The sequence below is a fragment of the Symphalangus syndactylus genome, chromosome 4 (assembly GCF_028878055.3).
Source record: "Symphalangus syndactylus isolate Jambi chromosome 4, NHGRI_mSymSyn1-v2.1_pri, whole genome shotgun sequence".
Taxonomy (NCBI): Eukaryota; Metazoa; Chordata; class Mammalia; order Primates; family Hylobatidae; genus Symphalangus; species Symphalangus syndactylus.
Window position 1 is genome coordinate 71365268 of NC_072426.2, and position 26593 is coordinate 71391860.

The window sequence follows — 26593 nt, forward strand, 5'->3', positions numbered from 1 at the left end:
AGACCCATGCATTTACATATTGTCTAGGGCTTCTTTCCCCCATGTAAAGTTGAGTAGTTTTACAGAGATCATATGGGTTCCAAAGCCTAAAATATTTACTATGTGACCCTTTACTGAAAAAGTTTGCTGACCCCTGCCTTGTAGTATGACACATGGACTTTTGGAAGAGTAAAACAAATTTAACATTTGCCGAGCACTCCTTCTTGCCCAGCGTGGCTATAGACTCTTCTCATATATTTAATATAATTTTGTGAACAACCGTATAAGGCAGGTACTATTATTATCTTCATTTCACAAATAAGAAAGTTAAGACACCTCGGTAATTTTCTCAAAGTCAGGTTATTAGTGAGTAGAAAAACTGGGATACGAACCCAGGCTGTCCAATTCCAGAAGAATAATCTAGTTTGATTTTCTGGCTTGTTATGCGATGGAATTCCTGCCAGTTGTCCCTCAAAAACAGTATCGCTATGCAAACCATCACTTACTTGATTAGACTTGCTGTGGAGAAAGGGATTGGGCTGTGCCTACACTTGGGGCACAATGGGAGATGACACAATAGGAGGGGACAGTAGCTTGGAGGAGTGGCACCAATTCACTCCCGGGCTTTACATTTGATGGCATCACAGAATGGAGGAAATCATTATGTGTGTGTGTGTGTGTGTGTGTTTGTGTGTGTGTGTGTGTGTGTGTGTGTGGTGTATACATAGCAAATGTCTAGAAGGTCCCACCCCAAACTGCAAATAGCATTTGCCCTTCAGGAGTGAAATGGATAATGTAAAATTGGGAGCTGTCTACATTTTAATCCTATGTTGTTTGAAATTTTACCTAATGCTAAATGACGAGTTAATGGGTGCAGCAAAACAACATGGCACATGGATACATATGTAACAAACCTGCACATTGTGCACATGTACCCTAAAACCTAAAGTATAATAATAAAAAAATAAAAAAATAAAATAAAATAAAAACAGTTGTTTAAATTTTACATAGGATTTTAAAGAAAATAATTGCCTTTAGGCTATATAGAGTGTCTATCGAATTAAACATTTGGTTTAGTGAACAAAATTGTTTAATTGTAGAACATTTTAAAAATGGAATAAATTTTAAAAAACAAACAACCTATACTTTACCACCCATAGATAGCTACTGTTAACTTGTAGTTTTATTACCTGTAACTTTTTTCTTTGGGTAGTTAACAATTTTAAAATATATTTATCATATGACATATTTAATTCTTAAAAAATATCTTCTTACTAAAAACTAATGCATACTCACAGTTGAAAAATAAGGAAATGCATGAAAGTATTATAAATACACTTAGAGGTTATAGTAATTGTTAATAATTTTCTATATTTTATTGAAATCATATAATGTAAAAAATATTAAAATAAATGAACCGGAAATACTTAAAAAAAAAGAAATTTTAAGTGAGGTTGTAGTCTTTGTATTGCTATTTTCAGAAACTCATATAAATATGGTGAAACGAACTCTCTGGCCTCATTTTCCCTTTTGTGAGGTAAATTGACTTAACTCTTCTTTAGGTTTCTTAGGTTTTGAGAAGAGATTATTTAATAATCCATTTCCCCAGGATGGCACCTAGAGGAAAAGAAGATTGTCCAGCCACCAAGAAATGCCCAGCTCCTCTATTTAGGATGAACTTGACTTAATCAGGAATAGAAGTCACCTTTCTTCTTTTCAGAGTTACACAAGGGCCCTGGGTTTCCTGTTGACATGAAGATATTCACACCCTTCAGAGGATGAAACCCTTCACAAACAGCTTATCATCTGTTCCACTTTCTGCTCTTAGAGATGAAATAGGAAGTTTCTTCTTTGTTCAAAAGATTAAGGAAACCACTGTTTCCCTGTTGAGATGGGGAAAGACGTACCATCCTGGGATCTTCATGTCTCAGAAGGATTATATGCATTTTCCCTTGTCTTTCCCGCAAAGGAATGAGAGAAAGAACAGTCCCAGGGTTTGGCTACTGAAGGCTGGAAAGGGATGGCAGGGCCCTCCCACACTCAGCCATCAGTCATGCATGAGGGCAGCTCCCAGCCCTCAGCTCTGGAGGGGTGGTGAGGGCTGGTTTTCCTGGGCTCTGCTAGGTATCTGCTTGGTATCTTGGGGGACTATCTCAAATTGAGTAAAAGAGCAGTGAGTGTTGCTTCCATTTTCGGTACACCACTGAAAATGAAGTACTTGTACAAGCTGGACATTTGAGTTTCACTTCCCTTGTAATGTTGAATACAGACTCCTAATTTAAAGACATGTATCTAAAGAACAAATAATCACACTGATCCAAGAAGGGCTGGGCTCCTGGCTAAACTCTACCCTGAACTGAAACCTTGGCCCTAAGTGAAAACAGACAACCCCATTTTTCCACCCAAATGATTTCCTTTTTGGCCCACCCCACCCCCTATCCTGTGCCCGTAAAAAACCAGACTTCAGCTGGCAGAGGGAAAAAAAACACACACATACACAAGCTGCTGACCATTGGAGTTACAAGCAGCTGAGTGGTGAGCAGAGAAGCAGCAACTGCATACTGTAGAATACGGACAAACGCAGCTAACTTCAGACGGTGCGGCTTCAGAGGGGAGCCTGGCTGGAGACAGGCTGGGCTTCAAGGAAAGATCACCTTCTTCCCACTCGATCCCCTTTCCAGCTCCCCTTCCACTGAGAGCCACTTGCACTGCTCAATAGAGTCTTCTGCAATAATCATCTTTCAAACAGTTCATGTGACCTGATTCTCCCAGAATATTGAACAAGAACTCGGGTGTCAAAAAGGGCAGGTGCAGAAGGCTGTCACCCTAACCTTTTACTGAGCTGTTAACACTTAGCCATCCACAGACTGCAGGCTGCAGGCTGAGTGAAATGAGTCACTCCAGTTCCATGAAGGGGGTCAAAGTCAAGGGGAAAGTCTCATCTTAACACAACCCATAATGTAATAGTGTGCAATATCTTTTCTAGTAATCACAGTTTAAAAAAAAAATCAGTATAAAGCTGTCAATTTTTCTTTCTTAGAAAAGATGTTATATTTTTCTGAAATCATCTTCTTTATCTTTTGCAGGGAGGAATGTCCTTCCTTTTATGAAATTAAATAAGAGCCCCTATAATTTGCAAGAAACTGTTCTAAGTCCTAAGGAATTGGCAGCGAACAAAACACAGCAAGTCTCTAAACTTGTAGAGCAAATTTTTTTTCCAGAATAAAATGTAGCTTTATGATGACATAGGAAAGACTGCAAACCATTAGGGGAGGACGAGGAGTCAAACTGATGCAGGATTATTTTCTTGACTGTTTCATGGGATTCGTGACAGGGGTGCCCTGTTTACTCAGCCCACCCCACTTAACCCCTTGTAGGAGGGAGCACACAAGCAAATGAATGGAGGAACTGGCTGGCTGCTTCAGCTCCAGCAGGAGCAAACTCCGTTCCTTCAGGTCTGCCATGCTCCACCCCTCACAGGAGCGAGCATGTAGGCCAGTGAGTGCAGGAACCAGCTGGCTGCTTTGGTACCAGCAGGAGCAAACTCCAGGCAGGCCCCGCAGCAGTGTCTAGGTGGGGATGACTGTGACCCCAAAGCCCCAGAGGGCATGTTACAATGCTCTCGTAGCTCCACTGTCAACAGACAGCAGTGTGTTATCAGCTCAGTGGACCCTTTGCCTCATCGTGTGGGGCAGCTGCCCTCTGCCAGTGAGGGAAAAGGACCAGTGTTGACAGCCTTTTTAGGTATCAGCCCTTGGTTCATACTGAATCCTTCTCTGGTGCCCAAGAAGAATGAGGTCACATGAATGAATTGAAGGATGGTGGATGCGGATAATTTTATTGATCAATGAAAGCAGATCTCAGCCGAAAGGGGAGCTGGAAAGGAGCTGGGAAGGGCAGGTTGCTCTCCCTTGAAAGCCTGTCTTTGACAACCAGCTGCTGTCTCTGAAGTCAAGTTGCCTCTTCCCAGTGTCCAGCTGCTTCTCCTCTCTACAGGCTGAGCCTGGGGTCTTTGTAGGCACAGGATGGGGGGTAGGGCAGGCAATAGGTTGCTTTGGAAAAGGCAAAAAGACATTATTCAGAAAGAACCAATCAGGAGACAGCGGGCACACAGGGATAAAAGTTCTCACTTTGGGCCACAGGTTTCAGGATTTCCAGAAGGTGGGGTTTTGCCACAGACCCACCCCTGTCTGCACAGAATTTCTCTGCCTCTTGCCTCTATCAAGACAGCTCCTTAAAATGAGAGGTAAAAGGAAGATATAAACACCTTGGTAATGAAGTCTCCAACCACAGCACAATCATTGGATGTTTTTTCTTACAATTTTTTGTTTTCAAAGCTATAGTAAATGAAACAGTTACTTGAATTATCAAAAGAATAGCAGTTTTACACAATGAGAAGCATACATGCCAAGCAAAAATATAGTAGCATTTGGGCATAGAGTCCAGGGACCCTTCCTGCACCTGATAGGGGAGCCCAGGGCCTCGGTAGGTGTTGTGGGGGTGCTGGAAGGAGGCCAATCATGCTCCCAGCATATGGCTCAGCTCAAAGCACAAGAGCAAATTCTAGAAAACAAATAAATATATAACACCATGCCAACAGTAATTGGCACTATTAGTGTCAATTAATAATATTAGCGCTATTTTAATAAGTGCTATGAAGAGACATGAAATAGAACCAGGAGCTCAAGCAGTGGGACTCAACCTGGGCCCAACGCTGTAAACACCCAAGAGCTTTAAAACATATTGTTGCCTTGGTTCTACTTGGAGAGATTCTATTCCAATTGGTCTGGAGTTTAGCTTGGGAATCTGAATTTTAAGCACTTTGGGTGGGTGTAATGTACTGATGAGCAGTGACTGCCAATAAGGGCACACTGGCACTTGAGGCTTTCACTCACATTTCATTGGCCAAAGCAAGTCATATTCCTGACCTGCACTCCAGGCAAGAGGGCAGTGCCATTCCAGGTGTGCCCTGGAGAAAGGGAATGTGCGTCAAGCCCCTTAATGATGGCCACAAGCTCCTCCTCCCTTGCTTGAGTCCAAGTGAAGCACTGTTTTTCTATTAAATCCAATTCTATGACTTTCCCTAACATTCACACACAAAGTAATGCAGTACAGACCCACATACTGGCAGATCGCTACTAGCTGAGTGTGTGACCAATTTGAGTATCTGGATGGGCCAGATGTTCATGGTGGCCACACTTAACCACAAAACACAACAGCCTTCAATGTCCCAGCCCTTAGCCTAACCACCGTTGTTCTCCACGCATGTGAAGGCTTCAGCTTTCTCACTTCCGGAGCCGAGATGACACTGTTATGCACTGACTAGTTTAGCTTTTTTGCGTGCAACATCTGGAACAAATGTGTAACTTGATGTTGGTCACTTTTATGCAAAAATAAATAGTCTGTATACGATAGACCCAGTGAAAGGTGCTGTTTGTTTAGACAGTGGATTTGTTGTGCATTTCATTTAGCTAATGGATCTTGGAACTCTCAACATAAACAATCAGGAAACTTAAACCCTTAAGGAGCCTAAGAGATAGGAACGTTTTCTTCAGTGTGAATCATGAGCTAATTATTGTTCCTAAAACTGTAAACCGAATTAATTATGCCTACTCAGCAGCTAGAGAACATGAAGGATCCAGCACCTGCCTTGTGTTCAAATATAGACTATTTAGAGACAAGAGGTGTGTTTGATTTTTCTGCTTGCTAGAACATATTCTCTTTCAAGTTTCTTCAAGAAGCAGGGGTCCCTTGTAAAGATGTACATATGAGTTAAAAAAGAAACAGGGATCTCATGGGAACCTAAGAACAGAAGCCAATGGACACTCGGCTTACATATAATTACATATATAATTAATATTCTCAGTGACATAAGAGAAATCTTTGCATCCATGACACAAGAATAGAGTCTTTTAAAAAAGGATCATTCAGGCATTCAGAAATCGAAAAAGAGCCTTTGGAAATCTAAAATATGATTGCAGAGACACAGCAACGACAAAGTCAATAGAACAAATAAAAGTAAAATTTGGGCCGGGCGTGATGGCTCACGCCTATAATCCCAGAACTTTGGGGTGCTGAGGCGGGAGGATCATCTGAGGTCAGGAGTTCAAGACCAGCCTGGCCAACATGGTGAAACCCCGTCTCTACCAAAATATAAAAAATTAGCCAGACATAGTGGGGTGATTGTAATCTCAGTTACTTGGGAGGCTGAGGCTGGAGAATTGCTTGAACACAGGAGGTGGAGGTTGCAGTGGGCTGAGATCGCACCATTGCACTCCAGTCTGGGTGACATGAGCAAAACTCTGTCTTAAAAAAAAAAAAAAAAGTTAAATTTGAGGAAATCTCCCAGAGAGTAGTCAAAACCTCAAAAAGATGAAAAATAGAATAGCAAAGATAACAAAATTTGAGGACCAGTCCAGGTGGTCCAATGCTGATATTTAATAGGAGTTCCAGAAATATATTAGAAAAAAATGAGGCAAGAAAATCATCAATGAAATGAGTCAAGAAAATTCTCAGGACTGAAGGACCTGAGTAGCCAGATTGAGAGAGCCCACAGGGATTCACACCAAAGCCCATCATGTGAAATTTCAAGTCCTGAGAGGCATGAGATGATCCTACAAGTTTCCAGAGAGTAAAACACAGGGCATGCATAGAATTAATATTCATGGCTTTAGACTTCTTGAGACACCAGAAGCAAGAATATATCTTAAAGGAAAATGATGTCTGACCTATTATTCTATATGCAGCAAAACTGTTAATTAAATAGGAGGGTAAAATAAACACATTTTAACATATGCAAGCCCTCAAAACATGTATCGCCCAAATATCCTTTCTCAGAAAGTTAGTAGAGGAAGCACTCCACAAAAATAAGAGTAAACCAAGAAAGAAGAGGCATGGGAACATGGGAAATCCCATAAACAGAGAGACAAAGAGCATCCCTGGGATCACAAAGGGAGGTCTCAAAATGACCAGACAGAGGGAACCTAGTCCAGACAGAAGCACCGTCATCCAGAGATGTCCTGGGAGGTCAGGAGCAACATCCACACTACCATTTTTTAAAACCAAAGGTCACATGTCCAATGGAGCTCATTGACTATCTTGTCTATGTACTGAGAAGTTTTCTTTTTTCTTCTCTATGACCTACTACTTGGATCAGCTGAGAATCCTCATTTCAACCCCAGAGAAATGTTCTTCTTTGACCTACTCTTGGGAGCTGGAAGCAGATTATGGTAAGTTTGGACCCAGGAAGTTCTGGGTAGCCTACTTGCCTGACCACATCACTGCTGAATCCAGACCCTGCTCCACAAATGGATGCCTCAGTGATGTGCTCCCATGTTTCCAGGTTTCAACAATGGCCTTGCCCCTGACCTTTCCAGAAAGGATGCTCTTACACATTCGGGGAATCTAAACCCAGAGATTCAGTTGAACTTATCTTATCCCAGGAACCCACTGGCAATTAACTCATTTTATTGCAGTTAAGTTTGTATTTGCTATTCAGTCAAAACTGAACAATGTATCCTTTGAGGATACAAACAAGTTGGAAATCTATAAAGAAAGGCAAAGGAATTACTAACACAAAGGTTTGGAGAGGAATTTCCTTGGGGTGGAGGCTCAGGGCTGTCATAAAGAACACGATCAAAGGGTGCTTCTAAGCTACTGACATGATTCTTCTGAGCCTGAGATAAGTGTATGCAGGAATTAATTTTATTCTTCTGCTCTTACATAAATGTTTTCTATTCTATTATGCATGACACATTTCACACAAAAAAATTATTCTTTTAATTTAAAAAACAGTCACGGCCAGGCATGGTGGCTCACGCTGTAATCCCAAGACTTTGGGAGGCCGAGGCAGGTGGATCACTTGAGGTCAGGAGTTCAAGGCAAGCCTGACCAACATGATGAAACCCCGTCTCTACTAAAAATACAAAATTAGCCAGGCATGGTGGCAGGCACCTGTAAGCCCAGCTTAGGCTGAGGCAGGAGAATTGCTTAAACCCAGAAGGCAGAGGTTGCAGTGACTCTAGATCGCACCATTGCACTCCAGTCTGGACAACAAGAGAAAAACTCCGTCTCAAAATAAATAAATTAATTTTAAAAAATAAAAAAGAATCAAGTAGCAGTTAATGTTTTAAAAAAACAAAGACTGAGGAAGCTCTGTGTACTGATGTGGAATGATCTCCAAGATATTTTTTCAGATGGGACAAAAGAGATGTCAATGAGACAATGATTGAGAAGTCAAAAAACAAAAAAGCACACACACACACATGCATGTGCATGTACACACACACACTTGCTGGTGTCCACATAAAAATACCCATGTAAGATTCCATTAGGAACTTCTACTGTAAACTGTAAACGGGCTGCCTGGAGATCAGGATCATAGAATGCTCACATTCTATTTTTTTTTTTTTTTTTTTTTTTTGAGATGGAATCTTGCTCTGTCACTCAGGCTGGAGTGTAGTGGTGCAGTCTCAGCTCACTGCAACCTCTGCCTTCCAGCTTTAAGCGATTCTCCTGCCTCAGCCTCCCAAGTAGCTGGGATTACAAGTGTGCACCATCATGCCCAGCTGATTTTTGTATTTTTAGTAGTGAGGGGGTTTCATCATGTTGGCCAGGCTGGTCTTGAACTCTTAACCTCACGTGATCCACCCACCTCGGCCTCCCAAAGTGCTGGGATTACAGGCGTGAGCCACCGTGCCTGGCCTACATTCCATTTTTTTTATAGTTTTGAATTTTGCAGCACTTGAAAGTTTTGCCCAGTCAAAAAAAAAAACTTTTTTTTTTTTTAAATAAAAGACAGAAGCCTGACAGGACCAAAAAAATGTTATGAAGGATGCAGAATCATATCCTGCTGATAGGAGAGCAAATTGGTAAACCTCCTTGGAAAGCAATTTGGAAATACCTCATCAAGTTGAACCAGCAACTACACTCCTAGGTACATGCTCTAGGAAAACGTCTTTCATATGTGCATCAGGAAACATCTACAGGAATGTTCCAGCCAGGCTTGCATATGATAACTAAAAAGGAAGAAAGAAAAAAGAGCAGCAATATAAAAGGTCCCAAAGAAGAGATTGTATTTAAAGAAATTCTATTATTTCCTTGGTCTGTGTGTCTGCTTTTACTGCAATACCATGCTGCTTTGATTACTATAGCTTTGTAGTAGATTTTGAAATCAGATAGTGGGATGTTTTGCTTTGGCTATTCAGATTCTTTTGTGTTTGCATAAAAATTTTAGAATTTTTTTATAGTTCTGTGAAAAAGATTATTGAAATTTTGATAGAGATTGCATTGAATCTCTAAATCATTTTGAGTAATATGGACATCTTAACAATGATCATTCTTTTAATCCATGAACACAGGATATCTTTTCATTTATTTGTACTTTAAATTTCTTTAATCAGTGTCTTATAGTTTGTAGTGTACAGATCTTTCACTTCCTTAATCAGATGTATTCCTATTTTATTGTTTTTTATGCTGTTGTAAATGGGATTGTTTTCTTAGTTTCTTTTTTGGATAGTTCATTGTTAGTGTATAAAAACACAACTGGACAGGGGGAGGTGGCTCACGCCTATAATCCCAGCACTTTGGGAGGCCGAGGTGGATGGATCACCTGAGGTCAGGAGTTCAAGACCTGCCTGACCAACAGGGTGAAACCCCGTCTCTACTAAAAATACAAAAATTAGCCAGGCATGGTGGCACAAGCCAGTAATCCCAGCTACTTGGGAGGCTGAGGCAGGAGAATCGCTTGAACCTGGGAGGCGGAGGTTGCAGTGAGCCAAGATCACACCACTGCACTCCAGCCTGGGTGACAGTGAGACTCCATCTCAAAAAAGTAAATAAATAAATAAATAAATATAAAAGAAAAACACAACTGATTTTTGTAGTTGATTCTGTATCCTGCAACTTTACTGAAGTTGATCGTTCTAACAGGTTTTTTGGTGGTGTGTGCTGGGTTTTATATATTTCGGATCATGGCATTTCATCTGCAAACAGAAATAATTTAATTTATTTCTTTCCAATTTGGGTGTCTTTTATTTTTTCCTCTTGCTTAATTATTCTGGCTAAGATTTCAAGTACTATGTTGAGTAGAAAGCATGAGAGTGGGTACCTTCGTCTTGTTCATAATATTAGTAGAAAAACTTCCACATTTTCACCCTTGTGAATGATTTTAGCTGTGGGCTTGTCATATATGGCCTTTATTATGCTGGGGTGCATTCCTTCTATATCCAATTTGGTGAGAAGTTTTTTTTTTTTATTTTTATTTTATTGTTTCTTTTTAGCAGGAGTCTCGCTCTGTCCTCCAGGCTGGAGTGCAGTGGTGTAATCTCAGCTCACTGCAACTTCAGCCTCCCAGGTTCAAGCAATTCTCCTGCCTCAGCCTCCCGAGTAGCTGGGATTAGAGGTGGGTGCCTCCATGCTCAGCTAATTTTTGGCTTTTTTAGTAGAGACAGGGTTTCATCATGTTGGCCAGGCTGGTCTCAAACTCCTGACCTCAAGTGATCCACCGCCTCGGCCTCCCAAAGTTCTGGGATTACAGGCATGAGCCACCGCGCCTGGCCAGGTGAGAGTTTTTATCCTGAAAGGAAGTTAAATTTTGTCAAATGCTTTTTCTGCATCTATTGAGATTATTAAGGCCAACTAAATATGGCCTGAGAAAGACTCCATACTTCTATATTTGAGTCCTTGTAGATGAACTGTAACCTAATTTAATAGGCAGACAACATTGAAAACATAACTTAGGAGTATGCACGTGTAACAATAGCTAAGTATTGGCATTGTACTTGTACTTCAACACTCATACATTGCCAAGTGTTCAAACTGTGTTCAAATAAGGCAAACACCAACCTGTAAGCAATCCAGCTGTTTCTGTACCTTGCTTCCAATTTTTGTACGTCGGTTTACATTTTTGTCTATAAATTTGTTCTGACCGCAAGGCACCCCTGGAGTCTCTCTGAATCTGCTGTGATTCTGGGGGCTGCCCAATTCGTGAATCATTCATTGCTCAATTAAACTTCTTTAAATGTAATTCGGCTGAAGTTTTTCCTTTAACAGATGATCATATAATTTTACCCTTCAGTCTGTTAATGTGGTGCACCACATTTATTAGTTTGTTTATTTGAAGCATCCTTGTATCCCAGGGATAAATCCCACTGGATCATGGTGGATGACCCTTTAAATGTGCTGTTGAATTTGGTCTGCTAGTATTTCAATGGGAATTTTTGCATCTATTCATTAGAGATATTGGCCTTTGATTTTCTTTTTTTGTAATGTCTTTGTCTGGCTTTGGTATCAGGGTAATGCTGGCCTCATAAAATTAGTTGGGAAGCATTCTCTGCTGTTCAATTTTTTTGTTAGCGTTTAAGAAGGATTGGCATTAATTCTTCTTTAAAAGAGTGATGCAATTCACTAATGAGGTCATCTGGTCCTAGGCGTTTCTTTGTTGGGAGGTTTTTGATTACTGATTTAATCTCCTTATTTGTTATTGGTCTGTTAAGATTTTCTATTTCTTCATAATTTAGTCTTGCTAGTTTGTATGTATGTTTCTAGGAATTTGTTCATTTCTTCTAGGTTATCCAATTTGTTGGCATATAATTATTTATACTAGTCTATTGTCCTTTGTATTTTCTGTGGCATCTGTTATAAGCTCTCCTCTTTCACTGCTAATTTTATTTGTTTGAGTCTATAATTACCATTTCCCTGAGTCTGGTAAGACATAACAAACACATGTTATATGAAGCAGATGGATTGCTTCCAGATAGACAGCAAGGGACCAATCAAAAAAGCCTAGAATCCCTTGTGGGCCAGTCCCCCAACATTCATGAAAGCTGCATAGGATGGGATGGATAATATCTGGACTGCATGGTCCTCGTTTGCACCACAGCAGAGGGACCTTGAAAGGCAGCCCACCTCAGGTCATATATCTCAAGGACCACATGACATCCTGGGCAAAGCTTTGAAGGACATCCTGATTCCAGGGGAGGGAGGAAAAAAGTCCAGGCTGTCTCAAGTGCTTTCTCCCTAACTTACAAAGTTACATTCCCTAGGAAGGACAGGACTAAGGTGCAGATTGTTTCAGGCAATTTCTTCCTGCCTCAGGGTAACGCGTTCCTACCACATTCTATAGTTATTCTTGAGAACTGCAAGTGAGACAGGGAAAAAATTAGGTGGTCCAAGACCACTCTGAAGAGGCCACTGTCCTGCGAAGTCCTCTCTTTTTGTTAGTCTAACTAAAGGTTTGCCAACCTTATTTGTATTTTCGAAAGACAACTCTTAGTTTCACTGATTTTTCCAATTGTTTTCCTCATCTCAGTTTCTTTGATTTCTGCTCGGATTGTTGTTTCCTTGCTTCTGTTGACTTTGGGCTTAGTTTGTTCCTTTTCCATTTCTCTTAGGTGTAAAGTTAGGCTGCTTTGTGAGATCCCTTTTTTTTTTTTTTTCTTTTTTTGAAATGGAGTCTCTGTCGTCCAGACTGGAGTGCAGTGATGCAATTTCTACTCACTGCAACCTCAGCCTCCTGGGCTCAAGTGATTCTCCTGCCTCAGCCTCCTGAGTAGCTGGGATTACAGGCGCACACCACTACGCTCGGCTAATTTTTGTATTCCAGGCTGGTCTCGAACTCTTGACCTAAGTGATCAGCCCGCCTCAGCCTCCCAGAGTGCTAGGATTACAGGAGTGTGTCACCACACTCAGCCTCTTTTTTCTTAATGTAGGCATTTATAGCTATGGACTTTCCTCTTAGAACTGTTTTTGCTGCATCCCATAAGAACTTCATTCCATACTCCTTATCAAATATAAAAATCAACTTCAGATGAACTATAGACCTAAATATAAAATGTAAAACCATAAAACATCTAGAAGAAAATAAATGAGAAAATCTGCTGCCTTGAGTTAGGCAAAGATAGGATCCCAATCATGACTTAGAAAAGAAAAAGATGATAAACTGGACTTCATCACAATTAATAACTTCTGCTCTTCAAAAAACACTGATAACAGACTTCAAAGATAAGCTACAAACTGGGAGAAAATACCTGCAAATTATCTATCTGATATAGGACTTGTATTCAGAACATATGAATAATACTCAAAACTCAATAAGAACTCATTTTTTTATTTCAATAGTTTTGGGGGTACAGGTGAATTTTGGTTACATGGATAAGTTCTTCAGTGGTGATTACTGAGATTTTAGCACACTTGTCACCTGAGCAGTACCAATATGTAGTCTTTTATCTTTCACTCCCCCCAACCTTCTCCCTACTAAGTCCCCAAAGTCCAGTGTATCATTCTATGGCTTTGTGTTCTCATAGCATAGCTCCCACTTATAAGTGAGAACATATGATATTTGGTTTTCCATTCCTGAGTTACTTCACTTAGACTAATGGCCTCCAGGTCCATTCAAGTTGCTGCAAAAGACATTATTTCATTACTTTTATGGCTGAGTAGTATTCTGTGGTATATATATGCCACATTTTCTTTATCCATTTGTTCATTGATGGGCACTTAGATTGGTTCCATGTCTTTGCAATTGTTGAGTTGTGCTGCTGTAAACATGCATGTGCATGTGTCTTTTTCATATAATGACTTCTTTTCATTGGGTAGACACCCAGTAGTGGGATTGCTGGATCAAATGGTGGTTCCACTTTTAGTTCTTTAAGGAATCTCTACACTGTTTTCCATAGCGGTTGTACTAATTTATATTCCCACCAGCAGTGTAAAAGTGTTCCCTTTTCACCACATCCTCACCAACATCGACTGTTTTTTGACTTTTTAATTATGGCCATTCTTGCAGGAGTAAGGTGGTATCTCAGTATGGTTTTCACTTGCATTTCCCTAATAATTAGTGATGTTAGGTTTTTTTCATATGCTTCTAGGCCATTTGTATGCCTTCTTTTGAGAATTTTCTATTCATGTCCTTTTGCCCCTTTTTGATAGGATCATTTGTTTTTTCTTGTTGATTTGTTTTAGTTCCTTGTGGATTCTGGATACTAGTCTTTTGTTGGGTGAACAGTTTATGAATATTTTCTCCCACTCTGGGTTGTCTGCTGATTATTTCTCTTGTTGTGCAGAAGATTTTTAGTTTAATTAAGTCCCATTTATTTATTTTTATTTTTGTTGCATTTACTTTTGGGGTTTTAGTCATGAGTTTTTTGCATAAGCTGATGTCCAGAAAAGTTTTTCTGATGTTATCTTCTAGAATGCTTATGGTTTCAGGTCTTAGATTTAAGTCTTTGATCTATCTTGAGTTGATTTTTGTATAAGGTGAGAGATGGAGATCCAGTTTCATTCTCCTACACGTGGCTCACCTGTTTTCCCAGCACCACTTATTAAATAGGGTCCTCTTTCCACAATTTATGTTTTTGTATGCTTTGTCGAAGATGAGTTTGCTGTATGTATTTGGGTTTATTTCTGGGTTCTCTATTCTGTTCCATTGGTCTATGTGGCTATTTTTATACCAGTAGTACCATGCCATTTTAGTAAATATAGCCTTGTAGTATAATTTGAAGTCAGGTAATGTGATGCCTCCAAATATGTTCTTTTTGCTTAGCATTGCTTTGGCTATGTAGGCTCTTTTTTGGTTCCATATGAATTTTAAGGTTTTTTTTTCTAGTTTTGTGAAGAATGATGCTGATATTTTGATGGGAATTGCATTGAATCTGTAGGTTGCTTTGGGCAGCACAGTCATTTTCACAATATTGATTCTTCCCGTCCATGAGCATGGGATGTGTTTCCGTTTGTGAAATCTATGATTTCTTTTAGCAGTGTTCTGCAGTTTTCCTTGTAGAGATACTTCATCTCCTTGGGTGTATTCCTAAGTATTTTATTTTATTTTTTCAGCTGCTGTAAAGGAGATTGAGTTCTTGATTTGATTCTCAACTTGATTGGTGGTATAAAGCAATCCTACTAATTTGAATCCTGAGACCGAATTCATTTATCAGATCTAGGAGCTTTGGATGAGTCTTTAGGGTTTTCTAGGTATACAATCATATCATCGGCAAACAGCAACAGTTTGACTTCCTCTTTTCCAATTTTGATGCCTTTTATTTCTTTCTCTTGTCTGATTGCTCCGGCTAGGACTTACAGTACTATGTTGAATAGAACAGAAGTGGTGAAAATGGGCATCCTTGTCTTTTTCCAGTTCTCAGAGGGAATGCTTTCAACTTTTCCCCATTTCATGTGATGTTGGCTGTGGGTTTGTCATATACGGCTTTTATTACTTTGAGAACTCATTTTTTAATGCAAAAGATTTGACCAAACACCTCAATAAAAAAGATGTAAATATGGCCAGTAAGCACGTTGAAAGATGGTAAACATCATTAGTTACCAGGGAAATGCAGATTGACACCAAAACCAGATCCCATTACATGCTCATTTGTAATAAAGTATCTGACTCCAATTTTGATTTTGGTAGCTAATAGCTTTGAAGCTCACCTCTCCCTCTCTTGCCAAACAACCGGGAAAGCTGATAAGAAAACTGGTGTTCCCTTCTTTAATGCTAGGGAAGTTTAAACCACACAACCTTGACCTATGTTTAAGAATCTTCACTTCTTCATCCGCCTCTTAATCACCATTCAATCTCCAAGCCAGTCTCCTTCCCTTGCTCTCTCAAGCCATTTTCTTTGTTGTTGTTGTTTTTGAGATGGGGTTTCACTCTGTCACCCAAGCTGGAGTCTAGTGGCACAATAGCGGCTCACTACAGCCTTGACCTCCCTGGTTCCAATGATCCTCCTGCCTCAGCCTCTTGAGTAGCTGGGACCACAGGCACATGCCACCATGCCTGGCTAATTTTTAAAAATTATTATTTGTAGGCCAGGTGCAGTGGCTCACGCCTGTAATCCCAGCACTTTGGGAGGCTGAGGCAGGAGGATCATTTCAGCTCAGGTGTTCAAAACCAGCCTGGGCAACATAGCAAAACCCCATCTCTATTAAAATTCCGAAAAATCAGCCAGGCATGGTGCTGTGTGCCCGTAGTGCCAGCTACTTAGTGGTACTTGGGGGGCTGAGGCAGAAGGATTGCTTGAGCCAAGGAATTCGAGGCTGCAGTGAGCCCTGATCATGCCACTGCACTCCAGCCTGGGCGACAGAGCAAGACTCTGTCTCAAAAAAAAAAAATTAATTATTATTTGTGGAGACAGGGTCTCACTGTTGCCGAAGGTGGTCTTGAACTCCTGGGCCCAAGCAATCTGCTTGCCTTGGCCTCCCAAAGTGCTTGGAATACAGGCCTGAGCCATTGCACCCGGCCTCTCAAGCCATTTTCTTTTTATTTTCTTTTTTTAAAATATGGAATGCTTCACGAATTTGCCTATCATCTTGTACAGGTCTATACTAATCTTCTCTGTATCACTCCAATTTTAGTACATGTGCTGCTGAAGCAAGCACTCAAACCATTTTCAAACCAGCTGGGAAGCCTTCCCTGATCTTCTCAGAGACTCATTATGTAACAAGTCCTTTCACATCTTTTGGGGTGTGTGTATGTGTGTGTGTGTGGCATTATCAATATTGGAATCTGAACCAAATTCTGGGTGAGGGTCCATCCTTCTTATAAAGAGTGACTATAACATCATTAAATGGCTAAAATTTAAAAGCCTGACGATATTAAATGTTGGTGAAGGTGAGGAGGAAGTGGAACTATTAATACACATATAATGAGAAAGTGAAATTTAAAACCACTTTGGAGAACAATTTGACAATTTTTTGAAAAGCCAAATATATATATACTATGTGATGCATTGCTTCCACTCCTAGGCATTTGCCCAAGAAAAAGGAAGCATATGTTCATATAAAGACTTGTATATGATCGGTCACAGCAGCTTTACTTATAACAGCCCCAAACTGGAAACAACCCAAATGATTAATAAAATGGAACACTATTCGGCAATAAAAGATTGAACTACACCATTATCGTGCCACTACACTCCAGCCTAAGAGACAGAGCGAGACCTTGTCTCAAAAAAAAAAAAATTGAACTATCAATAAATGCAAAAACATGGATGAAACTCAATTAAGCGATTAAAAGAAGTCAGACTGAATACATACTGCATCTTCCCCTTGTATTTTTTAGAATATACAAATATCTATGGTTATAGAAAGCAGATAAGTACTTGCCTAGGGCCTGGGTTGGGAATGGAGCAGAGGCAGAAAGGAAGAAGAGGGAGGGATACAAAGATGCATCACAAAAACTTCGGAGGTGACAAACATATTTAGTATCATGATTTTGGTGATTGGTGTACATGTCAGAACTTACACAATTGTAAATTTTAGATATGCACAGTTTCTGATATGCCAATTATATTCAATTTGAAAAAAGGCAATAATTTCATGGCGAGTTGTTGTTGATAGAAAAGAGCTTCATCCATGGTATCCATGGGGATGGTAAAAATAAATAAATTCATAAGAAAAAAAAAAAAGCTTCAAGGACTGTTCCTTGGGCATTTCAGAGATCTCCTATCATATGATATTATCTTCAATTTCCTTTTTTTTTCTGAATTCCATCTTCCTCTTTCTTGATTTGCTCTTTCATTTTGATGGAAGACACCCCTCAGTGAAATAATAAGCGTACTTCTGTAAAAATATTTTTTCCAGCATCAATTTATGACAGTTTGGCTAGGTATAGAATTCCAGGTTAGAATTCTTTCTCCACCAGAACTTTGAAAGCATTGACCATTATCTTACTACTCCATGATGATGTTAAAAGGATCAAACCTATTTTGATTCCTGATATATTCCTTTTCATACGCCCTCTGGTTTCTTTGTAATCTTTCCTTCTCTCCCCATCCCCCATCTCCCCGGAGACCTATAGAATCTTCTAATTGCACCCATCAAAGTTCATGGTAATGTGCTTTAGTGTGAGTTTATTTTTACACATTGTGCTGGTTACTCAGTGAATGCTGTCAACTTGACAGTGCATATCTTTCAATTCTGACAAATTTTTTTGTTGATGATTTCTTCTATTATTCAGATTTTGGACCTACTGCTCTGCTCCTTTAATTTGCTTACATTTTCTTTCTTGTTTTCTCTCTCCTATTATCTTTCTTTAATCTTTTTTGGGGGGGAAATTTCCTTAACTTTATCCACCAGCCCTTATATTGTGTTTTAAAATTCCATTATTATATTTCAAGAATTTTTTGTTCTGAGTGTTTACCATGTATATGTATGATTCTGTTCTTTAATGGATGCATATATTCACTTGTTTCTCCAGGTATATTCTCTCTCCAAGTATAGGAAAAGCTTTTATCTTTGAGAGGCTCTTGTTCCTGTATAGTTTCTGTCCTTCGAGTTACTTTGTTTTGGTTTCTTCCATGTTAAGAGGCTCTTCTGATATTGAGTGCATTATTTCTCTACTGCTGCACAAATTCTCACAGACTTAGTGGCTTAAAATACCACAAATTCATTATCTTACAGTTCTGGAGGCCGGAAATCCTAAAATCAGGGTGTTGGAAGAGCTGTATTCCTATGGAAGCTCTAGAGAATGTTTCTCTGATGTGCCCACAATCATGCTTTTTAAAAAGTCTGTTTTGGAGCATCAGCAATGGTTACATAATACTTGCTGGTCTCCAATTTCCACAGGAGTTAGCAATGGTGAAACCATGCTTACATTCAGCTTTCAGTTTTTACAAGACTCAGACATACTTGAAGGAGCCCTTTTCCATCTTGGCAGCCTCCCCCTCAAATTTTTTGATGGTTCTTTTGTCAATCAGATGGTGGGCTTGCCTGAATCTACATGTCCAGTGACGGCAGTGTTGATATGATTCTTTGTTTTTCCCATTTTGGCCTTAACCCCTTTATGCCAAAGGTTGCAAATTTTGGGTGGTGGGGGTTGGGGGTGGAATCAGACCTTGGCAATGACCTTGAGCAGGATATAAATAACTCCCACAAGCTTAGCATTCCAATAATGGAACATTAGGCATAAATGGGTTAGTTTAGTGGTGGTTTTCACAATACATATATTTTGGTGGCATATTTGTTATGAATAAAGCTCTCACAGTCACCTTTTGGCTGGGACTGATACCCTTGACTTCTTGTTGGCTGTCAGCAGAAATTGCTCTCAACTTTTAGAAGCCACCCTCAGGTCCTAGCCATATGGCCCTCTTAAACATGACAGTTTACTTCTTCAAAGCCAGCAGGAATTTCTCTCTCCAGCCTACTAAGAAGGAGTCATATTATATAACATAATCACAGGAATAATTATTCCATCACCTTTGCAATCTAATGCAACCCAATCAAGGGAATGACTATTCCATCAAATTCAGATTGCAATCACACTCATGGGGAGATTTGCCAGGGTGGGTGCTCCAGAGGATAGAAGTCTCGGAGGTCAGTACAGAATTATGCCTAAAACATCATCCATTAGTTTGAATCTTTCTTTTAGAAAAAGAAGTTAAAGATTTAGAATGGAAGTTGAGCTCCTAAATTTTTATTGCTACCATTTCTCAATACCTTTAGAAATCAGTAGCTAAGAACATGATAAGGGAAAGAAAGTAATGTGTATTGATTACCAAACATGTATCAGGCATTGTGCTAGGTCCTTGACATTACAGTTTACTCAATATCAGAAAAGAATTACATTTGAACCAAGGAGGTACTATAAGAAACATGTAACCAAATCAGAGTATTCTTAATACTAGTAAGTGCAGGTAAGAAAATTAGGCAATAACAATCATCATTAAGTTGAAAGGCTAAATCTAGTATTTTGAAAATTTCCTAAAAGTATGATTGGGTATGATTTTGATGGTCTTGGAAAACAAATACTCTACATTTCCCAGTGAAATTTGAACATTTTTTCTTTTTAAAGCAAAACAGATTTTGGTTGCACAGAATTTAAAACAGGCTGTAGCTTATGTAACTAAATATAATGTCCTAAAATATTTTCTCCTAAATCATGCTGCACATATTTTATTAACCTATGAATAAAATCTATTCCAGGATGGCACTGCACATATTTAATCATAGTCAAATCTTTCTTCATCTAGAAGATCCAATATAGCTAATATTGCTTAGAAAATAGGAACTACAGAAAGCTTTAGAATTAAGAAACATTTTAAACCACATTTAAATTCAAGTATTGTTTAATGCAATTTTTATCCTGAAGCATCAAGATAGAAATACTTTGTCCAGGGCAATCAAAATTAAAACATCAAATAATTTCAGTTTTTCACATAATTTTATTAAATATTTAAAGACTTGAATTAAGGTCTCTGACAATACAATAGTGCTAGAATGTATTTAGCAAATTAAAAATACGAGTTGAAAATTAACTCAAAATAATGACAGCAATTTTTGTTAATTCTGTTACTAAACAAATGTGGGCTACTGAATGTAACTGAAAAACTACAAATATAAATTAGTCGTATATTATAGAAATAACTGACTCATAATATACAAACACCTAAATTATTTCACCTATGTAAAAAATTTGTTTTATTCATGAATAAGATATCCTAAAAATAACATATGCTTAAAGTCCAAAAGACATTTTTTCTAAACTCATAAATCATAAAATTTTGAAAAAGCAATTTGGCCTAAAATGCTCCATTCTTGATCTCAACCCAGATAAGTATTTTGGAAAACTGGAAGAAAAATTGTATTTCATAGTTGTTTCAGGTATCTCAATGTTGATGGGAAAAGGAGGTATTTTTCTCATTCTTATTTGGGCATTTTGTGCACTTATTCACACATGGCACAAATTTAAACTTTGAATTGGCATGTACAAAATCCTCTATGAGGAAATCACAGTCTAGATATAAAAGCTGGCAACTTCTGATTTCTGAAGCATAGCAGAACATTTGCAGTGCCCAGCTTTCATTAGTGGTGAACTAGGCATTCATGTCGGCCAAATTTTGTACTGTTATCCAAAGCTTAATTGAACAGGCACCAGCAAGTGAGACATTTGAAAGCTTCTTACAAGGAAGCAAACTAAATAGTATACATTCCTATGAGATAAAATATATATAAGGATCAGAAGCTGGAGTAAAAAAGAATGATGTCCAGTAATGGCAGACTAGGTAGTATCCATCAACTCTCTCACTGAATGAAAACAACCAGAAAAGCTTGGCAAAACAGTCCGGGCGCGGTGGCTCAGGCCTGTAATCCGAGCACTTTGGGAGGCCGAGGTGGGTGGATCACCTAAGGTTGGGAGTTCGAGACCAACCTGGCCAACATGGCGAAACCCTGTCTCCACTAAAAATATAAAAAATTAGCTGTGTGTGGTGGTATGTGCCGACAGAGTGAGTATCCATCTTAACAGAAAAGAAAAGGAAAAGAAAAGATGGAGGGAGACAGAGAAATAAAGAGAAAGAGAGAAAGAAGCTTGGAAAAACAAAAACAGCTGCTCGGGGAGAGAGAGAGAGAGAGAGAGAGACGGGGGAGAAGGGAAGGGAAGGGGAAGGGGAAGGGAAGGGGAGAGAGAGAGAAGCTTGGAAAAACAAAAACAGCTGCTTGAAAGCATCAGACTGCTAACAAAGGAGTGAAAAATTACAAAACTGTGAAGAAGTAGACTTAAACAGGTAAGCCTAGCATTTGGGGTTGCTACCCCCTAGGGACATCTGCTGATGAAGTAGATCAGAGGGGAGAGAGGTTTCAAAAGACTTGCAGGGACAGGAGACAAAAATGACTTCAGGGCCCACCAAGGAAAAGGGACCCTGGTCAGCACTCCAGGTTTTGGACTGAGATCTTCCCCACCACAGTGCGAGTAACAATGAACTAGAATTTGGAATTGAATCCAACTTCAAAATCTCAAACCCTTTCTGGATTAAAGTGATCCAGGATTATAAATACCCCTACCCATCTCCCAGAAACAAAAGTAAATCCTTTCTGAAGGAAGAGAAAACATCATCCTCCCTCGAAGTAATTCCTACTATTTCTCCCATCCAATATCAGCATACAAAGCCACCACTGCCACCACCAGGTATACCAGGAGAGAAGTCAACATCATGAAAAACAAACAGACCCATGGGGAACCATATGATCAACTTATCAGACACAGGCTTTAAAATAACTGTGTCAAACTGAAAAAAATATACTGAAATTGAGAATTCAATAAATGGATTTTTAAAATTAGACACAGATGAAAAAAATTGATAAACTGTTATACAGGTCGGAATTCTGGCCAAACACAGTGGCTCATGCCAGTAATCCCAGCACTTTGGGAGGCCGAGGCGGGTGGATCACCTGAGGTCAAGAGTTCAAGACCAGCCTGACCAACATGGTGAAACCCCATCTCTACTAAAAATACAAAAATTAGCTGGGTGTGGTGGTGGGCGCCTGTAATCCCAGCTACTGAGGAGGCTGAGGCAGGAGAATTGCTTGAACCCTGGAGGCGGAGGTTGCAGTGAGCTAAGATCATGCCACTGCACTCCAGCCTGGGTGACAGAGCAAGACCCTGTCTCAAAAACAAACAAACAAAAAAGAAGTAAATTCTTGGAGTGAAGAGAGACACAAGAGTAGAAAATACAGGAAAGTATAGAAGAGATATAGGGAATTAAGCAAAAAGACCTAATAAATGTTAAGTGGAATCCCAGAGGAATGAAGGCGAATGTAGCCAAAGCAATATTTGAAAATTGTTGAGTTTTCTAAAACTAATAAAAAATATTTTCAAGTCATTAAGTAATGTTGAACAGCTCATGTGAACAACGTTGAACAATCATATATGCTGACATCATCAGCATAATCTGTGTTGTAGGAACTCCCTAAGACAATCCCCTATCTTCAATAAATTGCAAGTGAAGAGAGAGATGAAGTAGAAACCTGGAGTCTAAGAGAGTTAAGAAACAGACCATCCAATCACAATATGTGGACTCTAACTGGATATTGATTCAAACAATTGCACTAGGAAAAAGCCACTGTGATATCCACAAGACAATGGGGAGCTTGAACAGTAATCGAAAATGATGATATTATTAGAGAATTACTGTTTTTGTTTGTTCCATTTTGGTCTGACAATGATTTTGTGATTGTATTAGAACAAAAGTTATCTTTTAGAAATATTACATATTTACAGATGAAATGGCAGAATGGAATTTGCTTAAAATAATACAGAAGTGGTAAGTTAATGGGGTTATAAATTAAAGGCAATTTGCCATGAATTAATTGTCCAAAGAGGTGATGGATGTGTGCCAAGTTCATTATGCTTTTCAATTTACTTTTGCCTGTGTTCAAAATTCTCCATAGTAAAGTTTCATACAATTATTAGTGAGCTTGCTTTCCTTGCTAATCAGCCAGTTTCATAACCCACCCCTTTTACTCTAGTTTTCAAGACAGGGTAGAACTAGAGAGAAATGTCAATATGCTTTAATTTTGTAAGAGGAAAAGCTTCAGAAATGTAAGACTTCCATTGTACCTAACAAGTTTAACATGTTAAAGAATTTTAGCGACATGGAGCATGATGCAGGCCTAATGTGGAATCTTTTCATTAGTTTGCTCCATTTTATTTGACAGCATCCATTACAGTAACTTTTCAATGTGCCACACTTCAAAATAAACCCAGGCAAAAGTAACAACCTACAATTTTATTTTTCACTAATAATTAATTAAATTTATTTATTTTTGAGACAGAGTCTCACTCTGTCACCCAAGCCAGAGTGCAGTGGAGTGATCTCAGCTTACTGCAACCTCCAACCCTCAGGTTCAAATGATTCTCCTGCCTCAGCCTCTCAAGTAGCTGGGATTGGGCATGTGCCACCACGCCCAGCTAATTTTTGTATTTTTAAAAGAGACAGAGTTTCACCATGTTGGCCAGGCTGGTCTTGAACTCCTGACCTCAAGTGATCCGCCTGCTTTGGCCTCCCAAAATACTGGAATTACAGGAGTGAGCCACTGGGCCTGGCCTAATTTTCATTAATTTAGACTTGGCCTGTTCCAAATTAGGTATTTTCCCCATATCATGTATTCATCATAGTATAGTATCTAGAGTTTCAAGTTAGATTTTTTTTCTTTTTTTTTTTTGAGGTAGAGTCATGATGTCACCCAGGCTGGAGTGCAGTGGCACAATCTCAGCTCACTGCAACCTCCGCCTCCCAGGTTCAAGCAATTCTCCTGCCTCAGCCTCCCGAGTAGCTGGGATTACAGGTGCCTGTCACCACGCCCAGCTAATTTTTGTATTTTTAGTAGAAATGGGGTTTTACCATGTTGGCCAGGCTTGTCTCAAACTCCTGACCTCAAATGATCCACCCACTTCGCCCTCCCAAAGTGCTAGGATGACAGGCGTGAGCCACTGCACCCGGCCAAGTTAGACCTTTTTAATACTCTCTCTAAAATATGCCTTAGCACCACATTCTAGAAGCTTAGAAACTCTGCTATGGGGGAAAATTTTTGCAACATATTCATCTTAGAAACATGAATAACGCTTTCAATCTAGCTCTGACTCCACTGAGTAATGAAAGGGGGTGGATACACACACAGATAACATAAAACACGAGCAATCACATTTAAAAGATAAAGTACATTTTTTAATAATTTGTGGTGATTTGATATATCCTGTATTACAGATACTATAGATTAAAGATTCTATCTACAGTACTTTCTGAGAGTTGCTACATGGGAATTCCAGAGGAACCTTGTAATGTTTATATTCTTTGGAATCCGTATCCACAAGTAATTGAATTCATTGTGGAAACCCAAATAACTCTTTCAAGTATTTAAAATAAATTTGCCAAGATGAAAAGTGATTTCTGGTCATGTTTTCATTCCTTTCCAAGTATATATGTAAAGAATTTTTCATTAATAAGGCTTTACATACAATCATATGTAAGCCATGAGCTGTTACTTCCTGCTGATAGCTTTAAACTACTTAAGCTTTACTTTCTTATTAAACACTAAGGAGAAAGACTCTTCTGAGGCATATAAGAGACAGTCACCTTCTGGCCTTTTGTGGAAAATTTAACAGCCAAATTTTATCTAACTTAATAATAAAATCTACACTCAAGTACTCAAATTTGTTATCATTATTATTTTTTTTTGCTGAGATGGAGTCTTGCTCTGTTGCCAGGCTGGAGTACAGTGGCGCAATCTCGGCTCACTGCAACCTCCATCTCCTGGGTTCAAGCAATTCTCCTGCCTCAGCCTCCTGAGTAGCTGGGACTACAGGCACTCGCCACCATGCCTGGCTAATTTTTGTATTTTTAGTAGAGACAGGGTTTCACCATGTTGACCCGGCTGGTCTTGAACTCCTGACCTCATGATCTGCCCACCTTGGCCTCCCAAAGTGCTGGGATTACAGGCGTAAGCCACCGTGCCCGGCCAAATTTGTTATTTTTAAAAGAAAGGAATCATGGCTGGGCATGGCGGCTCACACCTGTAATCCCAGCACTTTGGGAAGCTGAGGTGAGCAGATTACTTGAGTCCAAGAGTTCAAGACCAGCCTGAGCAACATGGTGAAACCCTGTCCCTGTCTCTACAACAAAATACAAAAATTAGCTGAGAGTAGTGGGGCACACTTGTAGTCCCAGCTACCCAGGAGGCTGAGGTGGGAGGATCGCTTGCAGTGAGGCTGAGATTGTGCCACTGCAGTCCAGCGCAGCCTGGGCAACAAACTGAGACCGTGTCTCAACAACAACAAAAAAGCCATGATCTAAAACTACTAGGTATCAACAGATGAATCATCTGAAAGCATTGCTTTTTTATTATCCCTTTGCATGAAAATCATCAATGGGCCGGGCGTGGTGGCTCACGCCTGTAATCCCAGCATTTTGGAGGGCTGAGGCAGGCAGATCACCTGAGTTCAGGAGTTTGAGACCAGCCTGGCCTGCATGGCAAAACCCCATCTCCACTAGAAATACAAAAATTAGCTGGGTGAGGTGGTGTGTGCCTGTAATCCCAGCTATTCAGGAGGCTGAGGCCTGAGAATTGCTTGAACCCAGGAGGTAGAGGTTGCAGTGAGCTGAGATCACACCACTACACTCCAGCCTGGGCAACAGAGCTAGACTCTGCCTCAAAAACAACAACAACAAATCATCAATGATTTACCAGTGAAGATATACTCAACCTCCTTAACTTGAAATTGGCAGTTCTTCCCCATCTTGCTCAACCTTAACTTCTGAGTATCACATTAAAAACTACATCCTAGCCAATCTAGATCCCTAGTTCTCCAGACATATGACAGCTACTCAACAACTGAATGTCAAACTCTGGAAAGTGGAGTTGCTACTTCAACAAGATGCATCTGCTTGGATGCTCCTTCTGGCTTTGCTGCAGATATTCAGTGTTTGCTTCTTTACACAGGCAAATGTAGCATTTCCCTACCATGGCACCAGGAGGCTCTAAAGAGCTGAATATGGCTGTACTTGGAAGGCCAAGGAAATTCTAGGAGCATGAAATGAGGTGGAACAATCTAATTCTGCTCTCACCTGACTACAGTGTAAGCCACCTGACTAGAGCTCTACACCTGACTATAGCAAAAGAAAGACGCCAGGCCGGGCGCGGTGGCTCACGCCTGTAATCCTGGCACTTTGGGAGGCCGAGGCGGGCAGATCACGAGGTCAGGAGATAGAGACCATCCTGGCTAACACAGTGAAACCCTGTCTCTACTAAAAATACAAAAAATTAGCCGGGCGAGGTGGCGGGCGCCTGTAGTCCCAGCTACTCGGGAGGCTGAGGCAGGAGAATGGCATGAACCCCGGGGGGCAGA

General features: G+C 39.8%; 1 protein-coding gene and 1 non-coding gene across 3 annotated transcripts in view; both read right to left on the bottom strand.

The window, feature by feature from the left end:
- MTPAP (mitochondrial poly(A) polymerase) overlaps positions 1-26593 on the bottom strand; it is a 102427-nt gene that overhangs the window by 35547 nt on the left and 40287 nt on the right. The window contains exon 10 of one of the 2 annotated variants that reach the window (XM_063637314.1): positions 8333-8996. The exons of the other annotated variant lie outside the window; for it this stretch is intronic. Coding sequence (XP_063493384.1) covers positions 8961-8996 — 36 coding nt within the window. The 3' untranslated portion in view covers positions 8333-8960. Of the gene's footprint in view, positions 1-8332; positions 8997-26593 lie in introns of those variants that run through there. 2 annotated transcript variants of the gene reach the window in all.
- On the bottom strand, positions 16249-16353 carry LOC129481400 (U6 spliceosomal RNA). The gene has a single exon (XR_008657404.1). It is a non-coding gene; the product is annotated as a U6 spliceosomal RNA (small nuclear RNA).